Source organism: Schistocerca gregaria, chromosome 4 (assembly GCF_023897955.1).
Source record: "Schistocerca gregaria isolate iqSchGreg1 chromosome 4, iqSchGreg1.2, whole genome shotgun sequence".
Taxonomy (NCBI): domain Eukaryota; kingdom Metazoa; phylum Arthropoda; class Insecta; order Orthoptera; family Acrididae; genus Schistocerca; species Schistocerca gregaria.
Genome location: NC_064923.1, coordinates 761,536,465 through 761,557,325, shown reverse-complemented (window position 1 = coordinate 761,557,325; position 20,861 = coordinate 761,536,465). Strand labels below are relative to the sequence as shown.

The window sequence follows — 20,861 nt, the reverse complement described above, 5'->3', positions numbered from 1 at the left end:
AAAAACCATGGAAGCGATCACAACACTTGGATGGACAACACTGAAACACCCGCCTTACATTCCTGACCTGGCTCCATGTAACTATCATGTCTTTGGGAAACGGAAATACTCTCTCCGTAGAACACGGTGTGAAGATGATGACTCCCTTGTGTACGCTGCCAAACAGTGGCTTCAACAGGTTGGTCCAGCATTTTACCGTGCCAGTATACAAGCGCTGGTTCCAAGATGGCGTGACGCAGTTAAGAGGGATGGAAATTATGTGGAGAAATGAAAATATTGTTCATAAAGTATGTATCTACACACTGTAAAACTTTCAAACATGTAGAATAAAAGAAGATTTTTTTAAAAAAAAACAGTGTGCACTTCTTTTGGAGTGACCCTCCTATATATGAAAAAAGCAAAAGAACATGTGGAAATTTTAAATTAATATAATATGAATATGTTTATGAAAGAAGTATGTTTGTTAAAAGCTAATTTATGCTTAGGGCACTTGTATTTGTGACATGTAAACGCTGTACGGAAGTCCCCCCGCAACGAAAGTGGCATGGCGCGATGTAGAAGGTGGGCTTGGGGGTCGAACTGAGCGGCTCCTTTGTGTGAGCGGCACGCAGTGTGTGGCTAGCCGTAGCACGGTACACCTCGATGCAAGCAATTGGAAGCTGCATTAGAAGGGATTTGTTTCGGATGAGGATCTGGCTATTATTTGGTATTCACGGAATAATAGAATGGCTCTAATATGTTGAAAATCCGACGCCAAGAAGAGAGTTTTTAGAGCATTCGCAACATCAAGAGCCGTGTGTACAGTTAGCCGCCATTTCGCCTGCCACTAATCTTCGCCACTGCTTCACAGACTTCATATGTTCAGTTAAGTAATATATATTGGTGTAGACCAGTTAATTTGTGTGTTGTTCCAATAACAATCACATAAAACCTAAATTCGTGTTCGAAACCGTAACTTCAATCCCGATCACGATCCTGCTTAAGATCCTCACCCAAGTGCTACTAAAACCGAGCAGCCTGACTTACATGAACAATTCTGGCACTCATGTGTTTAGTAGTGATTTTTTTTGTCTAAAGTAAAAGGAGTAGCAAAAGTTAAAGTAAGAGAAAAATTTGGATGCTTTGTTTATGGACTACTGGCTAATGGTTCAAATGGCTCTGAGCACTATGGGATTTAACGTCTGAGGTCATCAGTGCCCTAGAACTTAGAACTACTTAAACCTAACTAACCTAAGGACGTCACACACATCCATGCCTGAGGCAGGTTTCGAACCTGCGACCGTAGCGGTCGCGCGGTTCCAGACTGTAGCGCCTAGAACCGCACGGCCACTACGGCCCGCGTTTATGGACTACTCCAAGTGAAATTGTTAAGGTAGGAAGTTTAAGTACAAAAATTTAAAGATCAGTCAATAGGAAAGTGAAAACCTTAATTATTTAAAAGCTAAAACCATAAAAGTGAAGTTGGATAGGCTTTTGCTTATCCCTAGTTTATTATAAAAAGTAGTTTTGTAGGTTTACAGTGCAAGATTGCGTAAATATTATTGCCAAGGATACCTGCTTCACAGGTGATTACAGTACACGTACATATAAATCTTTAATGAACCAATTTGCAGTAGTACTATTAGAAGTGAAGTTACGCACATTTTCAAAGATAGTGTAGTTTTGGTACCCATCATGAATGGTTCCTTTTGAAGTTAATTAAGCCCAGTGTTGGATTTTATTATCTTGCAAAGTAAAATAAGCGAATGATTAGCTTTTAGAGATAGGTTTTTCTTTTGCAATAATCAAACAGCCTTGGCTAATGAAACTATACTAGTGTATGAGTCCCCATTTTATTGTCGTCCTATTAAGAAAAAAATGAACTATTACTGTTGCTAATGAAAACTGCGATATGTAGAGGAGCTTAAACAGTGTAGTTAAGATGTTATTCATCTTTATTTGTGGTATTCATGCCAGTCAGGATAGAAGCCCCTCATGTCAAAAATTAGTTCTGCACTTCATACAGTGATGTTTCAGTATTTTGATTAAGTAATACTATTGACTGTGCCCTTCATTAGTATGAGCTCAGTGCAATTTTGTTCCCCATAATTTACTGGTGTGTGTGTGTGTGTGTGTGTTATTGGTAACTGCTGCTACACACAGAACAGACTGCACTGTGTCAGTTTGCATCCTGTTTGCTATTCAAAGGGAAATCTCAACAAAAGTAACTTTAATAAGGACTACCCAATTTTCTCAAATATGTATTTCCAAATTGTGTGTAATATTATTGGACTTAACTGCTAAGGTCATCAGTCCCTAAGCTTACACACTACTTAACCTAAATTATCCTAAGGACAAACACACACACACACATCCATGCCCGAGAATGGACTCGAACCTCCGCCGGGACCAGCCGAACAGTCCATGACTGCACGGCCTGAGACCGCTCGGCTAATCCCGGGCGGCATATATTTCCAAATTGATGTGCCTACTTAGGCTGGCGACCGTTTATTATTTTTTCATTCACTTATAATTTTACCACTTCTGTTAACTCCCAAGGTTAAGGCTGGTTTGGTTTTACTGTTAACTTCACAAAATTCGAAATTATAGTCCGACACCCTTTTTTCCATTATACACACGCACGGTCGAACTTTGAAATCCTCTCGGAGGGCGTGTTTCACGGCACGTTAGTGTTATACGTAGCTTTTCCCGTGACAGAACTAAAGATTCAGCTATTAGGGAATAGAGTTATAAACACTGCCGTAACTTGAAGGATGTGCGCCAAAAGGCAGGGGCGCTGTCTGTAGCTAATAGCAAGTCAGTTGGGGCTGTGTTTGAGTCAGCTGTAGGGTGCACTGTCTGAAAGTGCGGGAGGTCAGTTCAAGCGCCTTAACAGCACGTTTAAGGATACACGAACAACGTGCGTGGATCAAGACAGAAGTGGCACGAGGTCGGAGTGCACGACATTGTTATCAGGGACTGTATGTGGTGCGTGTGTGGGACGCAGCGTTGCCTTATCGTGTAGTGGCGAACTCCGTGCCGGAGCTCCCGAGTACGAAGGGGGTGGAGATTTGGAACATCCACCGTATTCACCCGACAGAGCCCGGGCGATTACGACCTGGGAACCTCTTCATGATATGTGCTACGACACAAGAGAAGACGACATTCGCGCCATAGGGCGGTTCTTGCGAAACATCGACAGAGGCAGGGGAAGAATATCGAGATGCAGGGCAATTATATTGAGGGCATGTGGTACAGCGGACGCCTGTCAATAAAGTCTGATATGAATTATAGCAGTGTTGCCACTACTTTTTATCCAACCCATGTATACCACAGAACTGAAGGTCATCCACTCCGTAATTGTTGTAGGTAGATTGGCAATTAAAAGATAAGTATGATTTCACGATTATCTTCAAAGTTCATCTTTTTGTACACTATCTGACCAAGAGTATCAGGACACCTGTTACCCGACCTTAATATGCGGTGTATATGACGGCTTGAACTCTACTGGGGATGAAATTCCTTTACTTCAAGTCAATGATCACAAATGTTTTCATCATCAGACCTCCTGTTTCGGTCTATAATGCCAATCTTCAGACCTGTTTTATAAAACATGTCATAATATGCAGGAACCATAGTGGTATCGTCAAATGCTAAACACTAAATCAGCGCCAGCATCGTCAAATGTACATAAATATCAGTGTTTCGGCACCTTGTTTTAAAATGTGCACTTACTGTATTTCATTTTACATTTTATTATTACTGTTTTTAATTACCAATGTAAGAAGTGATCCATTGTATATCTAAAAACGTCAATTTATTTTTCATCTTTAAGTTTTAAATTCGATTTAAATATCTCCACTATCTGTTTCTTGTTTTTTCCCCTAATTTATTTTTATTGTGAACTGGCGGAAGAGCTCGCTGCCTGTACTAGGACTGCTGATATTTTAAAAAAATATCTGGAATCGGATATATCGATTTAAAAAATATGTAATTATCGGCCTCCCATACATGCCTCCGATATATCGAGAATAGCGTCGGTGACATCGACACCGACAGCAAAGATATCGACGTGACTGCCTATAAAATATCGGATGCACATTGTAAGCATACTGCCGATTTAAAGCTGTATATTTAAGTATTGATTTATTATTAGATATTCTGTACATCAACGAGTTAGCACCCTGCCTTTTCCTCTTAGAGCAAGAATTGAAAGGAAAACGATGCACTTTCATGCTTGGCGATAACCACTGTGCCAACAATGGTAAGTGCATGTAAGTGGCGCAATAAAAGGTGTCCGGTGGGTCCGTCGTTCGGTTTCGCCACATATCGGGTTTGTCTGGAACACTTCATGTCGACTTGCCTGTTTTTTTTCATTTTTTTTTCATTTCTGCCGATGCCAGCGACCTAGCAGTTGTACGAGTAGTGTCTAAACTGCGTGGTGAAGCTAAACGTTGCAGTTTCATGTTGGTAGCACCGAGCGCCGACTACGTCATCATTTCCCCCCCACACGTCTCCGCCAAAGACCAACGCTGTCATTTAGATTTTTGTTCATCATTTTCAGCAACTGTTTTCTAAGAACGCCGATGAGAAAAAAAGTAGTAGTGCTATTCTTCATATTGGAAAATCTTGTTATTCCATTCACACCCCTGCATCCCTTCCCCCCTCCCTCTTCCACTGCAATTGGACTTCTTTTGTGCCCAGGTACACTTTCTTCACGCAGTCAAAGAGAAAGATTGGACGTGATGAAATCTCGAAAAGTGGTAAGACTCCTTCACACTGTGAAAGTATAACTGGGCCTAGTTATGCAATAACGGCCCAACCACCATTTTCTGAACTTTTGCATTTATGTCGGAAAATGTGCCTGAAGGTGTGTACCATGTTATGCAAAATAGAACCAACTACTTTCTGTAATGTGCTGCCATCTAGAGAGTGCAAAACCAACTACCAGCGCTAGAATCAAAGGTGCAGTGATTTGCCATACGGGACAACGTCATGTCTACTGGTCCATAGGATGCAAAAACATGAGTTTAAAGGAACTGCACAACTTGGAAAGAGTAATGTTAAAAGCAAAGAAGACATATATTAGAACAAAGTAACCTTGCTGCAACTCCGTCAGATTAGAATCTTGAAGAGCAAACCCTTCTCTGTATTTATGAATACAGAATTAGGTCGGAAGTTTGTTGAAGTTGATGTCAGGAAAAGAAGAGCTGGCAGCTCAAAGTCTGCAATAACTTCTCATCGGTCCTGTTACCTTTGTGGCCTATTGAAAAACCTATATCACAGCCAAAATTGGGCGACATCGCATCCATTATGCATCTCATTCCGAGTGATGCTACCACGTTTAACAGTAATCTTTCAGTAGATTGTGGTATTATGGACGATATTGATGGGGGACGATGGGGAGCTGGACTTCACCTTTGAATAACATCGGATTCATTGTACAAAATGTATTATTTTTCTTGCCATTGTACTGTCTTACATTCATATTGTTTGGTAAATAATTGATTATGATGTTCGGTTTGTGGGTCGCTCAACTGCGCGGCTATCAACGCCCGTACAAATTCCCAACCGTTGCTGTTCAATCTCGCCACTTTCATGAATGATGATGAAATGACGAGGAAAACACAAACACCCAGTCATCTCGAGGCAGGTGAAAATCCCTGACCCCGCCAGGAATCTAACCCGGGACCCAGGGCTCGGGAAGCTAGAACGCGACCGCGAGACCTCCAGCTGTGGACGTAAATAATTGAAATTTAACGTATTAATGCAGCTAATATCACTATTGCCGGGTTTTTCACGCTCTTGATGCACACTGCCCGGTCCCTCAAAATACAACGCAAAAGATCCAAGCGCCATTTTAACATATTGAAGTAAGCAATAAGGAACCAACTCCCATTTGGGGCCTTTCCACCTACGGAAATCTATATTTATACATTTCTTCATTTTAAATGTTGGTATGTAAAATGTGCACTGTAATGACATTATCAGCTTGTCTACATTGTTCTTGTAGAATTTTATTTTCAATATTTTGCAAAACATGATGTAGCACAAAAATACGAGGGTTGGAACTTTACTAGTGGCAACTATTTATTTACAGCTCGTACAAAATAGATACGTGTTTCAAAGTTTTACTGACCTTCAAAGTAGTCACCAGTATTGTTTATAACCGGTTGCAGCGATTTGGAAGTCGTAGGATACTCTTAGCAGGGCCAGTTGTGTCGACAGTTCGAGCGGCGCGGTCTATTGCCCGACGAATTTGTAGCAGTTCTGAAGCCAATACCGTGAAGTGTTTCCTTCAGTTTAGAAATCGAGTTGAACTTGCGAGGGCTTAAGTCAGGGGAGTGCAGAAGGGGGTATAGCACTTTGCAGCTCCATCAGTCAAACAAATCAGTAACAGCTTGCACTGTACGTGTTTCCTTCAGTTTAGAAATCGAGTTGAACTTGCGAGGGCTTAAGTCAGGGGAGTGCAGAATGGGGTATAGCACTTTGCAGCTCCATCAGTCAAACAAATCAGTAACAGCTTGCACTGTACGTGCTTGAGCATTGTCCTGCAAAATGATGGTCAGGTCCTGCAGAAAGTGCCATCGTTTCTGTCTCTAAGCTGGTCGTAGGCTGTGTTCCAAAACTGAACAGCATAGAGGCAGAAGTGATGACACTTTCTGCAGGACTTGACCATCATTTTGCAGGAAATGCTCAAGCACGTACAGTGCAAGCTGTTATTGATTTGTTTGACTGATGGAGCTGCAAAGTGCTATACCACCTACTGCACTCCCCTGACTTAAGCCCTCGCAAGTTCAATTCGATTTCTAAACTGAAGGAAACACTTCACGCCATTCGCTTCAGAACTGCTACAAATTCGTCGGGCAATAGACCGCGCCGCGCGGACACAAATGGCACTGCTAAGAGTATCCTACGACTTCCACATCGCCGGCAACGGTTTATACACAATGCTGGTGACTACTTTGAAGGTCAGTAAAACTTTGGAACACATGTCTATTTGGTACGAGCTGTAAAAAAATAGTTGCCACTATTAAAGTTCCGAACCTCGTATAAATTTGTAGTTGGTTCCATATTTCATAACTGGGGCCAATTATGTTGTAAAGCTATCTTAAAAGACCAGCTACAAATATTTACCAAAAGTTTGAAAAAAATATAAAATGAAAATATCGACACGCGATATTGTCATTTTTACATCGATATATCGGGGAGAAAGACTTGGAGAAAGCTTTCGACAAAGTTGACTGGAATACTCTCTTTCAAATTCTAAAGGTGGCAGGGGTAAAATACAGGGAGTGAAAGGCTATTTACAATTTGAACAGAAAGCAGATGACAGTTGTAAGAGTCGAGGGACATGAAAGAGAAACAGGGGTTGGGAACGGAGTGAGACTGGGTTGTAGCCTATCCCCGATGTTATTCAATCTGTATATTGAGCAAGCAGTAAAGGAAACAAAAGAAACATTCTGAGTAGGTATTAAAATCCATGGAGAACAAATAAAAACTTTGAGGTTCGCCGATGACATTGTAATTCTGCCAGAGAAAGCAAAGGACTTGGAAGAGCAGTTGAACGGAATAGACAGTGTCTTGAAAGGAGCATATAAGATGAAGATCAAGAAAAGCAAAACGAGGATAATGGAATGTAGTCGAATTAAGTCGGGTGATGCTGATTAGGAAATGACACACTTAAAGTAGTAAAGGAGTCTTGCTATTTGGGGAGCAAAATAACTGACGATGGTCGAAGTAGAGAGGATATAAAATGTAGACTGGAAATGGTAAGGAAAGCGTTTCTGAAGAAGAAAAGTTTGTTAGCATCGAGTATAGATTTAAGTGTCAGGAAGTCGATTCTGAAACTATTTGCATGGTGTGTAGCCAAGTATGGAAGTGAAACATGGACGATAAATAGTTTGGACAAGAAGATAATGGAAGCTTTCGAAATGTGGTGCTACAGAAGAATGTTGAAGATTAAATGGATAGATCACATAACTAATGAGGAGGTATTGAATAGAAGTGGAGTTTGTGGCACAACTTGACAAGAAGAAGGTATCGGTTGGTAGGAGATTTTCTGAGGCATCAAGGGATCACAAATTTAGCATTGTAGGGGAGCGTGGAGGGTAGAAATCGTAGAGGGAGACCACGAGATGAATACACTAAGCGGATTCAGAAGGATGTAGGTTGCAGTAAGCCCTGGGAGATGAGGAAGGATAGAGTATCATGGAGAGCTGCATCAGATTCAGTCGCAGGACTGAAAACCACAACAGCAACAACACTTCGACGTTCTTGGAAAAAGTATTCGCCAACAGCCGTAGTCTGTACCGCTGACAGGTGTCCCGCCCACGGGGGGGATACAATGACAACAACAACAATAGGTCAATGAAGGGGGTGGGCGCCGCCGCCGACTGACCGCTCGTGTTCCACTCAGCGCGGTCGGCCGCCTTCACCTCGCCGCGCAGGCAGCGCTCCACGTAGGTGAGCGGGTCGCAGTCGGCCGCCAGCACCTCCCGCAGCAGCGCGATGTAGGCGATGGCCAGCCGGAGCGTGTCGATCTTGCTGAGGCGCTTCTCGTACGGGAACGTGGGCACGTGCACGCGCAGTTCGTCGAACGCCGAGTTGATGCTGCTGAAACCACAACAGGGGCCGAGCACAGGTTGATGGCGTGCGTCCCTCCGGCGCCAGCCACTTACACTCTACCCTTACCGTTAGCTTACTAGCGTCTAGCGGGCGCGAGAGCCACTCTGGGGCGCACCTGAAACTGTACAGAGCCGCGGGTGGTAGCTTAACCGCTCTCCACTGGAGCCTATTCCTATCCCTCGACAGCATTCCTACTGTATGTAACCTGACTGAGGTCGTGTGGCATCGGATGTTACGTGACCTCGGACGTCAGGAAAGCAATTCATATTCGTGAAGTCTTTTGCTACTGCGTATTTGTATCAAGGTAGACACGGAACCGACTCACAAAATTCCGCCGGTTGTTTAGTGATATTGTCTGAGTATTTTAGAACAAGTAAGGGGCCCGTGGTGCCTCGTTGCACAGTACTAATGTAATTAAGACTCATTCTATTCAAGAAAGATTTAGGGCTTGCAGCCGGTCGTCGTTAGCTTCTATACACGATATTTCGACTGGACAAGTGCCAGCCATCCTCAGGTGAGCCACCGAAGACTGACGAAGACGCCCTCCGTTCCGTAATATACAGCGTGCAGCGAGTATTCCGCGCATGCGTCAAAATCATATGTAGAGACGAACCACACCGCCCGCCAGCAGCGCCCTCGCCGGTGGAACTGCAGAACTCAGCTGTCTTCGGCATTGTCAATTGCCGCGGCCATCGGAGTACTCTGACGTCTTCGTCTAGAGCAGATCTTAAGAGATGACGCGGTTCCACGCATTATCTAGCTGGTAGCCATTGTCACGGCTGATAAGATTGTCTGTCATGCGAATTTCCACTGATTCTTTTATGACGGAGTCCCAAAAGGATGTTGCTGTGGACAAAATTTTTGTCTTGTCATACTCCATTGAGTGTCCAGTGGAAATGCAATGTTCAGCAATTACAGACTTGTTAGGTTGCGAAAGGCGAGTTGTGATGACCTCAACCCACAGGAAAAATAATTATCAAAATCTGAACTGTGAAATCATCCAAAATTCTAGTTGGAAAACCACATTCTTTCTTGTACTTCTCAATTAGTCACGATCCCACTTTGTTTATGAACTGAAAACTCTATTATTCTCTTCTTCAGAAACGCTTTCCTTGCCATTGCCAGTCTACATTTTATATCCTCTCTACTTCGACCATTATCAGTTATTTTGATCCCCAAATAGCAAAACTCCTTCACTACTTTAAGTGTCTCATTTCCTAATCTAATTCCCTCAGCATCACCAGACTTAATTCGACTACATTCCATTACTCTCGTTTTGCTTTTATTCATGTTAATCTTATATCTTTCTTTCAAGACACTGTCCATTCCGTTCAACTGCTCTTCCAAGTCCTTTGCAGTCTCTGACAGAAATACAATGTCATCGGCGAACCTCAAAGTTTTTATTTCTTCTCCATGGATTATAATACCTACTCCGAATTTTTCTTTTGTTTCCTTTACTGCTTGCTCAATATACAGATTGAATAACATCGGTGAAAGGCTGCAACCCTGTCTCACTCCCTTCCCAACCACTGCTTCCCTTTCATGTCCCTCGACTCTTGTAACTGTCATCTGGTTTCTGTACAAATTGTAAATAGACTTTCGCTCCCTGTATTTTACCCCTGCCACCTTTAGAATTTGAAAGAGAGTATTCCAGTCAATATTGTCAAAAGCTTTCTCTAAGTCTACAAATGCTAGAAACGTAGGTTTGCCTTTCCTTAATCTTTCTTCTAAGGTAAATCGTAAGGTCAGTATTGCCTCACGTGTTCCAGTATTTCTATGGAATCCAAACTGATCTTCCCCGAGGTCGGCTTCTACTAGTTTTTCCATTCGTCTGTAAAGAATTCGTGTTAGTATTTTGCAGCTGTAGCTTATTAAACTGATTGCTCGGTAATTTTCACATCTGTCTACACCTGCTTTTTTGGGATTGGAATTATTATATTCTTCTTGAAGTCTGAGGGTATTTCGCCTCTCTCATACATCTTGCTCACCAGATGGTACAGTTTTGTCAGGACTGGCTCTCCCAAGGCCATCAGTAGTTCCAATGGAATGTTGTCTACTCCGGGGGCATTGTTTCGACTCAGGTCTTTCAGTGCTCTGTCATACTCTTCACGCAGTATCGTATCTCCCATTTCATCTTCATCTACATCCTCTTCCATTTCCATAATATTGTCCTCAAGTACATCGCATTTGTATAGACCCTCTATACACTCCTTCCACCTTTCTGCTTTCCCTTCTTTGCTTGGAACTGAGTTTCCACCTGAGCTCTTGATATTCATACAAGTGGTTCTCTTTTCTCCAAAGGACTCTTTAATTTTCCTGTAGGCAGTATCTATCTTACCCCTAGTGAGATAAGCCTCTACATCCTTACATTTGTCCTCTAGCCATCGCTGCTTAGCCATTTTGCACTTCCTGTCGATCTCATTTTTGAGACGTTTGTATTGCTTTTTGCCTGCTTCATTTACTGCATTTTTATATTTTCTCCTTTCATCAATTAAATTCAATACTTCTTCTGTTACCCAAGGAGTTCCACTAGCCCTCGTCTTTTTACCTACTTGATCCTCTGCTGCCTTCACTACTTCATCCCTCAAAGCTACCCATTCTTCTTCTACTGTATTTATTTCCCCCATTCCTGTCAATTGTTACCTTATGCTCTTTCTGAAACTCTGTACAACCTCTGGTTCTTTCAGTTTATCCAGGTCCCATCTCCTTAAATCCCCGCCTTTTTGCAGTTTCTTCAGTTTTAATCTACAGTTCATAACCAATAGATTGTGGTCAGAGTCCACATCTGCCCCTGGAAATGTCTTACAATTTAAAACCTGGTTCCTAAATCTCTGTCTTACCATTATATAATCTATCTGATACCTTTTAGTATATCCAGGGTTCTTCCATGTATACAACCTCCTTTCGTGATTCTGAAACCAAGCGTTAGCTATGATTAAATTGTGCTCCGTGCAAAATTCTACCAGGCGACTTCCTCTTTCATTTCTTAGCCCCAATCCATATTCACCTACTACGTTTCCTTCTCTTCCTTTTCCTACACTCGAATTCCAGTCCCCCATGACTATTAAATTTTCGTCTCCCTTCACTATCTGAATAATTTCTTTTATTTCATCATACATTTCTTCAATTTCTTCCTCATCTGCAGAGCTAGTTGGCATATAAACTTGTACTACTGTAGTAGGTGTGGGCTTCGTATCTATCTTGGCCACAATAATGCGTTCACTATGCTGTTTGTAGTAGCTTACCCGCATTCCTATTTTCCTGTTCATTATTAAACCTACTCCTGCATTACCCCTATTTGATTTTGTGGTTATAACCCTGTAGTCACCTGACCATAAGTCTTGTTCCTCCTGCCACCGAACTTCACTAATTCCCACTATATCTAACTTCAACCTATCCATTTCCCTTTTTAAATTTTCTTGCCTACCAACCCGATTAAGGGATCTGACATTCCACGCTCCGATCCGTAGAACGCCAGTTTTCTTTCTCCTGATAACGGCATCCTCTTGAGTAGTCCCTGCCCGGAGATCCGAATGGGGGACTATTTTACCTCCGGAATATTTTACCCAAGAGGACGCCATCATCATTTAATCATACAGTAAAGCTGCATGCCCTCGGGAATAATTACGGCCGCAGTTTCTCCTTGCTTTCAGCCGTTCACAGTACCAGCACAGCAAGGCCGTTTTGGTTATTGTTACAAGGCCAGATCAGTCAATCATCCAGACTGTTGCCCCTGCAACTACTGAAAAGGCTGCTGCCCCTCTTCAGGAACCACACGTTTGTCTGGCCTCTCAACAGATACCTCTCTGTTGTGGTTGCACCTCGGTACGGCTATCTGTATCGCTGAGGCACGCAAGCCTCCCCACCAACGACAAGGTCCATGGTTCATGGGGGGGACTTCAAAGACATCTAAGACAATATCTGAAAGGAATTAGAAGAAGTGACAAAATTTCGTGAACCACGCACAATACTGTTAATAATCGCATGAACACTGGGGGTTTCACCATACATCTACCCACTTTTGAGTATAACAAGTGTCTCTTAATACTATGACTCGTAGCAATACAATATCAAAAACTTTTATTACTGGGTAAACAGTCCCTACGTGATTTGACATCTGGCATTTATAATTCCCGCTCACGTCAGGAAATGCACCAATACGGGAATAGCAGCTTTTACGTTATTGGTCAGAACGCAAGCAATTATGGCGGTCGCCGTAATTTTCGCGCGAAGCCATATTTCGCGACAAAATACTCTTATTAGTCACTGTCATATATCTAGTCTCATAACAATACATAAAACTACATAAAATAACTACAATAATTTTGACATGCAAAGAGAATAGGTTCTAATGAGAGGAAGAAGTTTATATTTACTGTTCCAACAATGACTACCAGCCATTTTTTAATTCAGTGATTGTAATTTTATTTTCGTTAGCACAAACCAAACATAAACTAAACAAACAATTTATTTGAATAGAGTTTGTAATTCTTATACTTTTAATAGAGAAAGAAAGTTTCTAGGTCAGGGGATAGGGTTCGGCGAAATCTCTTAACTTTTTGTTGCATACGAAGCGTTGCGTTGGGCAGCACGATGTCGGTGTGTTACGATGATGAGAGCAGGGTACAGACAGTTCCGCTGGTTAATTTACTCCGGCGAAACGCAAATAAAGTTCCGGCACAGCTGTATCATTAACCCCGGGTGATTAACAAACCACAAGACGCCAGTATACGACCGTTGTAGACATGTCCTCTCTTTCAAAGTACATTACGTAGACATCGCTCGTTGTTACACTTTATGCACTGTCCGTGACGCTATAGTCCATAATTACACAGTTCGTCACATTCATATAGTCTTAGCCACAAACACACAGTTCATAGAATTGTTCTTGTGTGTGAAGCACACCGTAAACAATGTCCACTCTGTTCTCGCATTTCAAATTTTGACAAGGTGTTCACTTTCACGACTTGATATAATGTGATATACAACAGTTCCACCACCCAAAAGCGATACCAGTAAAGTTCATTCGCATAAAAGCACAGTTCGTGTCGGCCACAACAAAGTAATGTTAGCGGCACTTTCACAGTCCGGTTTATTCGCTCTTAAAGTTCGCTGGCGATGGCATTACATACCGCAGTGGTAAAGAGAATTAACAATCTGATAGTTCGGTATCACTGTCCATACAATTACGTATGCTTTTCATAAAACACAGTACTATTTTCCCGAGCACGCTTCACAGACAGACCATCCACCGTCCCCTCTACTACACAACAACTTTTCGACTATCGATATCACTATCGATGTCCCCTGTCTATAGATGTTATATCGTTATCGTAAATTACATAAATCTTTATAAATGTTATTGACTGCCTTTTTCGCAATTAATAATATTCCAAAAGAGAACTTTACAAACTTTACCACAGGTACAAAGCAAGAAACATACTTATCCATTGGCAAACGAAATAATCACAATTACATCTTTACATTTAAAAACCACAGTAGAATGTTCCATAATCACAATTAGAAATGCCCATATGAACAATAGAAAATGAATCGAAATCTAAAGAAAACCACGAAAAAAATTTTGTATTCGTAATTAACAATACCTTCACAGAGTACAGCGTTGATGTTCAGTGCAACTTTCTCCTACTGTTCGCAATGTTTGTCCTATACATGACATGCCACACTGACAAGGTATTTAATAAATTCCCGCCTTCCGCAATACCAGATCGTCTTTCACTGATCCCAGCAGGTCGGAAATCTTCGATGGTGAACGGAAAATTACTTTCACTTCGAAACCGTGGAGGATTCTTACAATTTTGAAGGAAATGTTGCCAAAAAGGGAAGAAAAGCTAAAGATTTAGTAGGTGTGCTCTCTTCTTTCTCCACTCCCTGTTTTTTTTTTTTTTTTTGCTTAATTGCAAGTGCCTTGCTAATTTGCCGGGTAGAATGTCCACCCCCATGAAAACTGTCTTGGCCACAGCAACATCCTTTTGGGACTCCGTGATAAAAGAATCAGTGGAAATTCGCATGACAGACATTCTTATCAACAATGACAATGGTTACCAGCTAGATAACGCGTGGAACCCTGTCATCTCTTAAGATCTGCTCCAGACGAAGACGTCAGAGTACTCCGATGGCTGCGGCAATTGACAACGCCGAAGACAGCTGAGTTCTGCAGTTCCACCAGCGAGCGCGCTGCTGGCGGGCGGCGTGGTTCGTCTCTCTATATGATTTTGACGCATGCGCGGAATACTCGCTGCACGCTGTATATTACGGAACGGAGGGGGTCTTCGTCAGACCCCCCCCCCCCCCCCCCCCCGTTACCCTTCACCCTCTTGGCAAGTCCCCGGACTGGCACTGGCACACGCTACGTGGACTTTCGCGCGCCGGAGATCATCGCCATGTGTCTCGTGTGTGCCGTCGTGTTTAGTGTTCAGTGTTCACCGTCGTACTCCATCGTTCACCTGTGCCATCACCACTTTCAGTGTTTGTGCGTCGTGTCAACAGTTTGCAGTGTGAATTATCGTCGAGTGTGAACGGCTCCGTGTTTGTCTTTATGTGTCCACTGTTTTATTGCCCACCGTTCTGTAACTTATGTGTATTCTTTCTGTTTTTTTCTCATTGTGTATTCTATGGCTGACGTAGCATGCTGCTGACAGCCTGCCTGTTGCACAGGTTTTAAAATAACAATAAAGAAAAGAAACAAAAGTGTTCGTCAGTCTTCGATGGCTCACCTGAGGATGGCTGGGATTGTCCAGTCGAAATATCGTGGATGAAAGCTAACGACGACCGGCTGCAAGCCCGAAATCTTTTTGAATATTTAGTTCGCCGGGAAAATTTTAAATTTCACACAAGATTTATTCTGTTAGTTGCCACAATTGCCTTCGTTTCTGTAAAACCATCTACACAGCACTGAGAAACCAACATTTAAACGTGCAACACAAAACACACAGAGCCGTGCAACAGCGGCCCTCACGTGCTAGAATACTAAGCCGATTCTTCACCAGTAAATCTCCTCTGACGTGCAACTAACGCTGCTGGAAAAGCAAACCCGAAACTGAATCGAAGACTACCGAATACAAGCTCGAAGGAAAAGAATGAAGGAGGGGGGGGGGGGGGTGTTCGCGCTGTCAACAACAGGTCCCCAGAGTCAATGAAACAAGTCTGTTTTCAAAAGAAACAGGTAGCATATACAGGGTTGCAATTATTGACCTGTATGAAATAAAGTCGTCATAGCTTCTGAACGGTTCGCGTTAGGACGTTCACACTGCACGGTTGGCCGCGGGGCATGATGGGTATTGCACGGTTTGGTTTTGCGACGAAGCCCACTTTCATTTGGATGCGTTCGTCAATAAGCAAAGTGGCTCATTTGCCGGACTCACAATCCGCATTTGGCGATCGAGATCTCTCTTCAGCCTCAACGGGTGAGTGTGTGGGGAGGAATGTCCAGTCACGGAATAATCGGTGCGATATACCTTGATGGCACGGTGACTACTGAACTGTAAGTGAAGGTTCTGGAAGATGATTTCATCCCCATTATCCAAAGTGCCTCTGATATCGTCAAGATGAGGTTCATGCAAGACGGAGGTCGACCCCATCGAAGCGGGAGAGTGTTCGATGTCCTGGGGACGACATTCTGCCTCCTGTGTACCCAGAGGCCACTCGAATGTGCTTCGATTGGCCGCCATATTCTCCGGATCTGAACACATGCGGCTCCTTTTTGTGGAGCTATATTAAAGACAAGGTGTACAGCGACAACCCCAAAACCAATGCCAAGCTGAAGACAGTCATTCAGGAGGCCATCGACACCATCGATGTTCCGGCACTTTAACGGGCGATGCAGAATTTCGAATTCGTCTGCGCCTCATCATCGTCAATGATGGCAGGCATGTCGAACATGTCATAACCTAGATCTGAATATCTGTAGTTACGCTTACATGTTGGATAAAGCGTGTGCACGGCGCAGTTTGTAACGTTTTCTTTCATATAGCTTAATAACTGTCTCTCTGTACCATCGACATTTACAGTGTTGTGCACATATTTTCAGTGCAATACACGTGCAAAGATAAATGGGGGCAAGCAATTAAAACGTAACGCAGCTACTTCCTTGCGTGTCCTTGGTGACTACTCTTCGCTTGTACCACAATACTCGGAAAATATCCCTGATAAACGTACGAAATTTTCTCAGTGGGGTTCGTGATCGCCTTCAGTATACAAATGACGCTATACAGACCTCAGTGATTCAACATGTTGCAGCCACTGCAGAAGCAGCTACTTGCGTTCTGCAGACAAAGCTGAGCAATATACAGGGTGTAACGGAATGAGTGCAGACATTTCTATTGGTGATCGGCATATACGCCAGTATTTATGGCAGTGTTTACGACATTTGCAGACCAATGATTATAGCTACTGCAAGTCGCGGGTTTTTTGGTTGGTTACTACCTCCAGTATGTGTGCCAACAGCGAGTCATTAATGCTTATTTTTTCCCTGGAAACGGTTCAGCTGTTGAAGTGTGGTCGCACGGGAACAAAACGGTTAGTCTATACCGACAGGTATAGTCCACTTACAAATGGAGCAGTTACGACCATGCAGGAAACATCAGGACATAAGGTTTGTGACGTGTTTATGGGTAGGAAGGCTGCCCGACGCAGAGAAAAAAAAAAACCGACACAGTGATGTGTGTACGTATCAAGGCGCTACATATAAAAATGGCTGCACTTGCACCCGTTACACCCTACATATCGAAAAGGTACACGAAGGACATTTAAGTGAACAATAACAGCATGGCATGGATAACGAAATGAAAAGGAACCCTTTTGTTTTGAGAAAAATATATCACGTTTCTTGTATTTAATCTGACGACAGTCACTAGTCTTAGAATTAACCAGTTTGAGATGTGCCCCACATCCATTGCTTCTTTTATCTCGGTGGGCGACAGTCACTGGTTTTAAACTAGTGGCACCAGCTCGTCCACACGCCGCTCTAAAACACACTGACCACTCAGCTGCGGACGTGGACGCTTAAACAAAGAGAAGTCTAAAAATCTGTTTCAATCTTCATCTTTCATTACGACTGTCAGATAAAAGATTTGTTTGCATACTTACAGAATAATTTAGGAGGCAGCACACTAAAATGAAAAAAAAATCGTGAAACTGCACTGTAATACTATCCATTAAAAAGTCACGTTCATAATTCAGATTATCTAAGCCAGAAGGCTTGCGAGCAAAGCCTTCCGTTGTTTCCATGGTGTGAAATACACTACTTCCAGAAAACACTTTCTAACACATTTACAATTGAACGTTAACAGATTTTTCTTTTTCATGCGACTGCCACTGCGCATTTTACATCCACTTAATTTCCGTATTGTCAGTTTTTGTGGCTGCTCAAATGCAAAAAGTCATCTACTACTTTCAGTGCCTCATTTCTTGTCCTAATTCCCTCAGCATTCAGTTCAACTACACTCAACTACCAATTTGTTTCTCTTTTATGTTCATCTTGTAACCTCCATTCAAGAAAGTGTCCATTCCCTTCAAATGGCCATTCCTGTCTGTGGCACAATTACAGTGTCATCGACAAATCAAGAGATTCATATGCCTTCGCTCTAAACTTCAATTTTCTTTCCAAATTTCTCTTTAGTTAATACTGATTGCTCTACGTACCGATTGAGCAACTCGGGGGATACGTTACAATCCCATCTCACTCATTTTTCAATTACTGTCTTCTTTTCATATCCTTCAACTCTTACGATTTGAGTCTCGTTTCAGTACAGGTTGTAGACAGCCTTTCACTGCCTGTACCTTATCCCCTATAACGTCAGAATTCTGAAGGGAGTATTTCAGTTAATACTGTCAAACGTTTTTTTCTAAATCTCCTAGTGCTATAAACCTACGTTTGTCTTTCATCAGTCTGTTTTCTTAATTTACTCGTGGGGTAAATATTATCTCGCGCGTGGCACGTTCTTCTGGAATCCAAGCTGATCTTTCCCCCGGTCTGTTTCTATCAGTCGTACCATTCTGTAGATAAGTTTTCTTAGTAGTTGTCAAACGTGACTAATTGAACTGGTGGTTTGATAATACTGACACCTCTCAATACTGCACTCTTTGGTTTTGGTATTATTACATTCGCTTTAAATTCTGAGGGTATTTCGCCTTTCACTTATATCCCGAATATCACCTCGAACAGTTTTTGTGATGCTGTCTCCAAGAACTAAAGGCTTGTGTCCATTAGCAAGTAACTTCCGCAAGTAACTTCTGCACCTAGTTGCTCAGATGTGTACACCAGAACAAAAATTTGAGTGCGATTACTTCTGGACGTCCCTTCGACAAGTTGATTTCAGGAACTAGCAGAGGTGTTTGCACTAGAGGTGCGTCATGAGATAGGCAAGTGGAAGGTTACAGTGTCGTGGTTAAAAATAGAGCAGCCGCCCCGTTGTTGCGTTATGTTATAAAAGAAAAATTCCGACGAAAAACAAAAAGTTAAGGGAAAAAGGTAACAGTTGGTTGAAAAAATGGATGTGGAGGCGTAGATATTGAAGCTGTCAAGTCGAAGGATTGCTCTCTGATTAAAAAATTCTTGAGATATTGTATGCGAATTTGGAACATCTCTTGTCTGTCGTAGAATCAAATGTTCGAAAACAGGGTACAAAAATGCGGCAAGCTATATCAGCAAGAGTTGGCCTTTAATAGCTCTTCAAACTGGGAAACAATGTTTATTACTTTCATTCCAAATGTGATGCATTTATCTTCAAGCTAACATTAAAAATATCTGGTATAATTTAAAGATCTCTGTACTGCCATTCTACTTCCCCTTCAATCGAATCAAAGTAATAGGCAAATTCATTTCGCACTGCCTTGACTGTCGAAGGGTTAGGGGTTCCAATGGTACATTTCTTTAGGCCCATCAGTCTTTGCGTTACTGAACACACAAAACTTCTGCAACTTCGAGAAAAACTTTAGCTCGGGAAGTACTTGCGGCAAGATGCATGAAACTGATTCAACCAACTTGCGGAAGTTACTTCTATAAGTTGACAAAACTTGGGGAAGTCGACTTTCTGTGGGAGTTTCGAAGTCAAATAACTTGCAGAAGCACACTGCTTGAGAAAGAAAGTGAAGCAGCCAGAAGACATGGTCGGATGACAACGCAATTTCGTACATATACGAGTACACGCAGTCGGCGTATAAGTAAATGATAAGAAATGCAATTGTCTGTGAAAGGTAGAAAGGCCGCCGAGGTGCGTTAGCGTAGTTCGTGTTTAGTGTTGTTACCACGCCCGGTAGGACAAGATGTCGTGCGATCACTGTGAAGGACGTGAAGACGCATGCCACTCGTGTGAGACAGCGTTATCAGCACTCGAGAGAGTTTGAAAGTGGCCTCATAGTCGGTCTCAGTTTTTCCCAACTAGTCGAATCGTGCAATATCCAGATTTCTGGGGCATTCGGACGTGGCAGTGGCCCGATGTTGGACTGCATGGGAACGCGAGGGCAGACATACTCGTCGTCAAGGTTCCCGCCTACCACGTTCGTCCGCCACAAGGGAGCATCGACATATGAGCACCGAGGACACTGTAGCCGCTCCACATCTGCGCCTGCTATCCGAGAACAATTAATGAACCCCCTGCAAAGTTCTGTGTCAGCCCGCACGGTTGGCCGAATGTTAACAAGATCCAGACTAGTGAATTACTGACCCTCACGTAGGCCGGCGATTGCACCGCTACAGGAGAGGCTGCGTCTGGGGTGGTGCCGTGACCTTAAGGCTTGTGAGTTGGTGAATGGCATCGCACTGTGTTGGGCGATGCATCGCGGCTCTGCAGCACCAGGGACGACCATTGATGCTGGGGACCATTCTTCAGCGTTTCGGAGGGACACAGATGTGTTAGGTCTACCCCTGACGTCACGGTCTACAGAGTCATCGGGTGTGACTTCGGGTCACTGCTGCTAGTCATTGAGGCGACCCTGACAGCACAACGGTATATCTCGGACATCCTGCCTCCTGGTGTGTTACCTGTCGTGTGAAAGTCTCTAACCAGCTGCAATCGCTTACTAGTGGAAAGGCTCCGGAACCAGATGACATACATATAACATTCTATAAAGATTATGCGAAAGAATTTCCTCCCGTTCAAGCAGTAATTTATCGTAGACTGCTTGAGCAACGTAAGGCACCTGACGACTGGAAAAAAGCGCACGTCGTTCCCGTTTTTAAGAAAGGCGGTAAGACAGATCCACACAATTATACACCTATGTCGTTGACGACA

General features: G+C 42.9%; 1 protein-coding gene across 1 annotated transcript in view; it reads right to left on the bottom strand.

Annotated features, from left to right (window-relative positions):
- The window catches only part of LOC126267910 (heart- and neural crest derivatives-expressed protein 1), an 87,856-nt gene that overhangs the window by 4,497 nt on the left and 62,498 nt on the right, over positions 1 to 20,861 (bottom strand). The window contains exon 5 of the mRNA XM_049973220.1: positions 8,381 to 8,595. Within this exon, the coding sequence (XP_049829177.1) occupies positions 8,381 to 8,595 (215 nt within the window). The remainder of the gene's footprint in view (positions 1 to 8,380; positions 8,596 to 20,861) is intronic.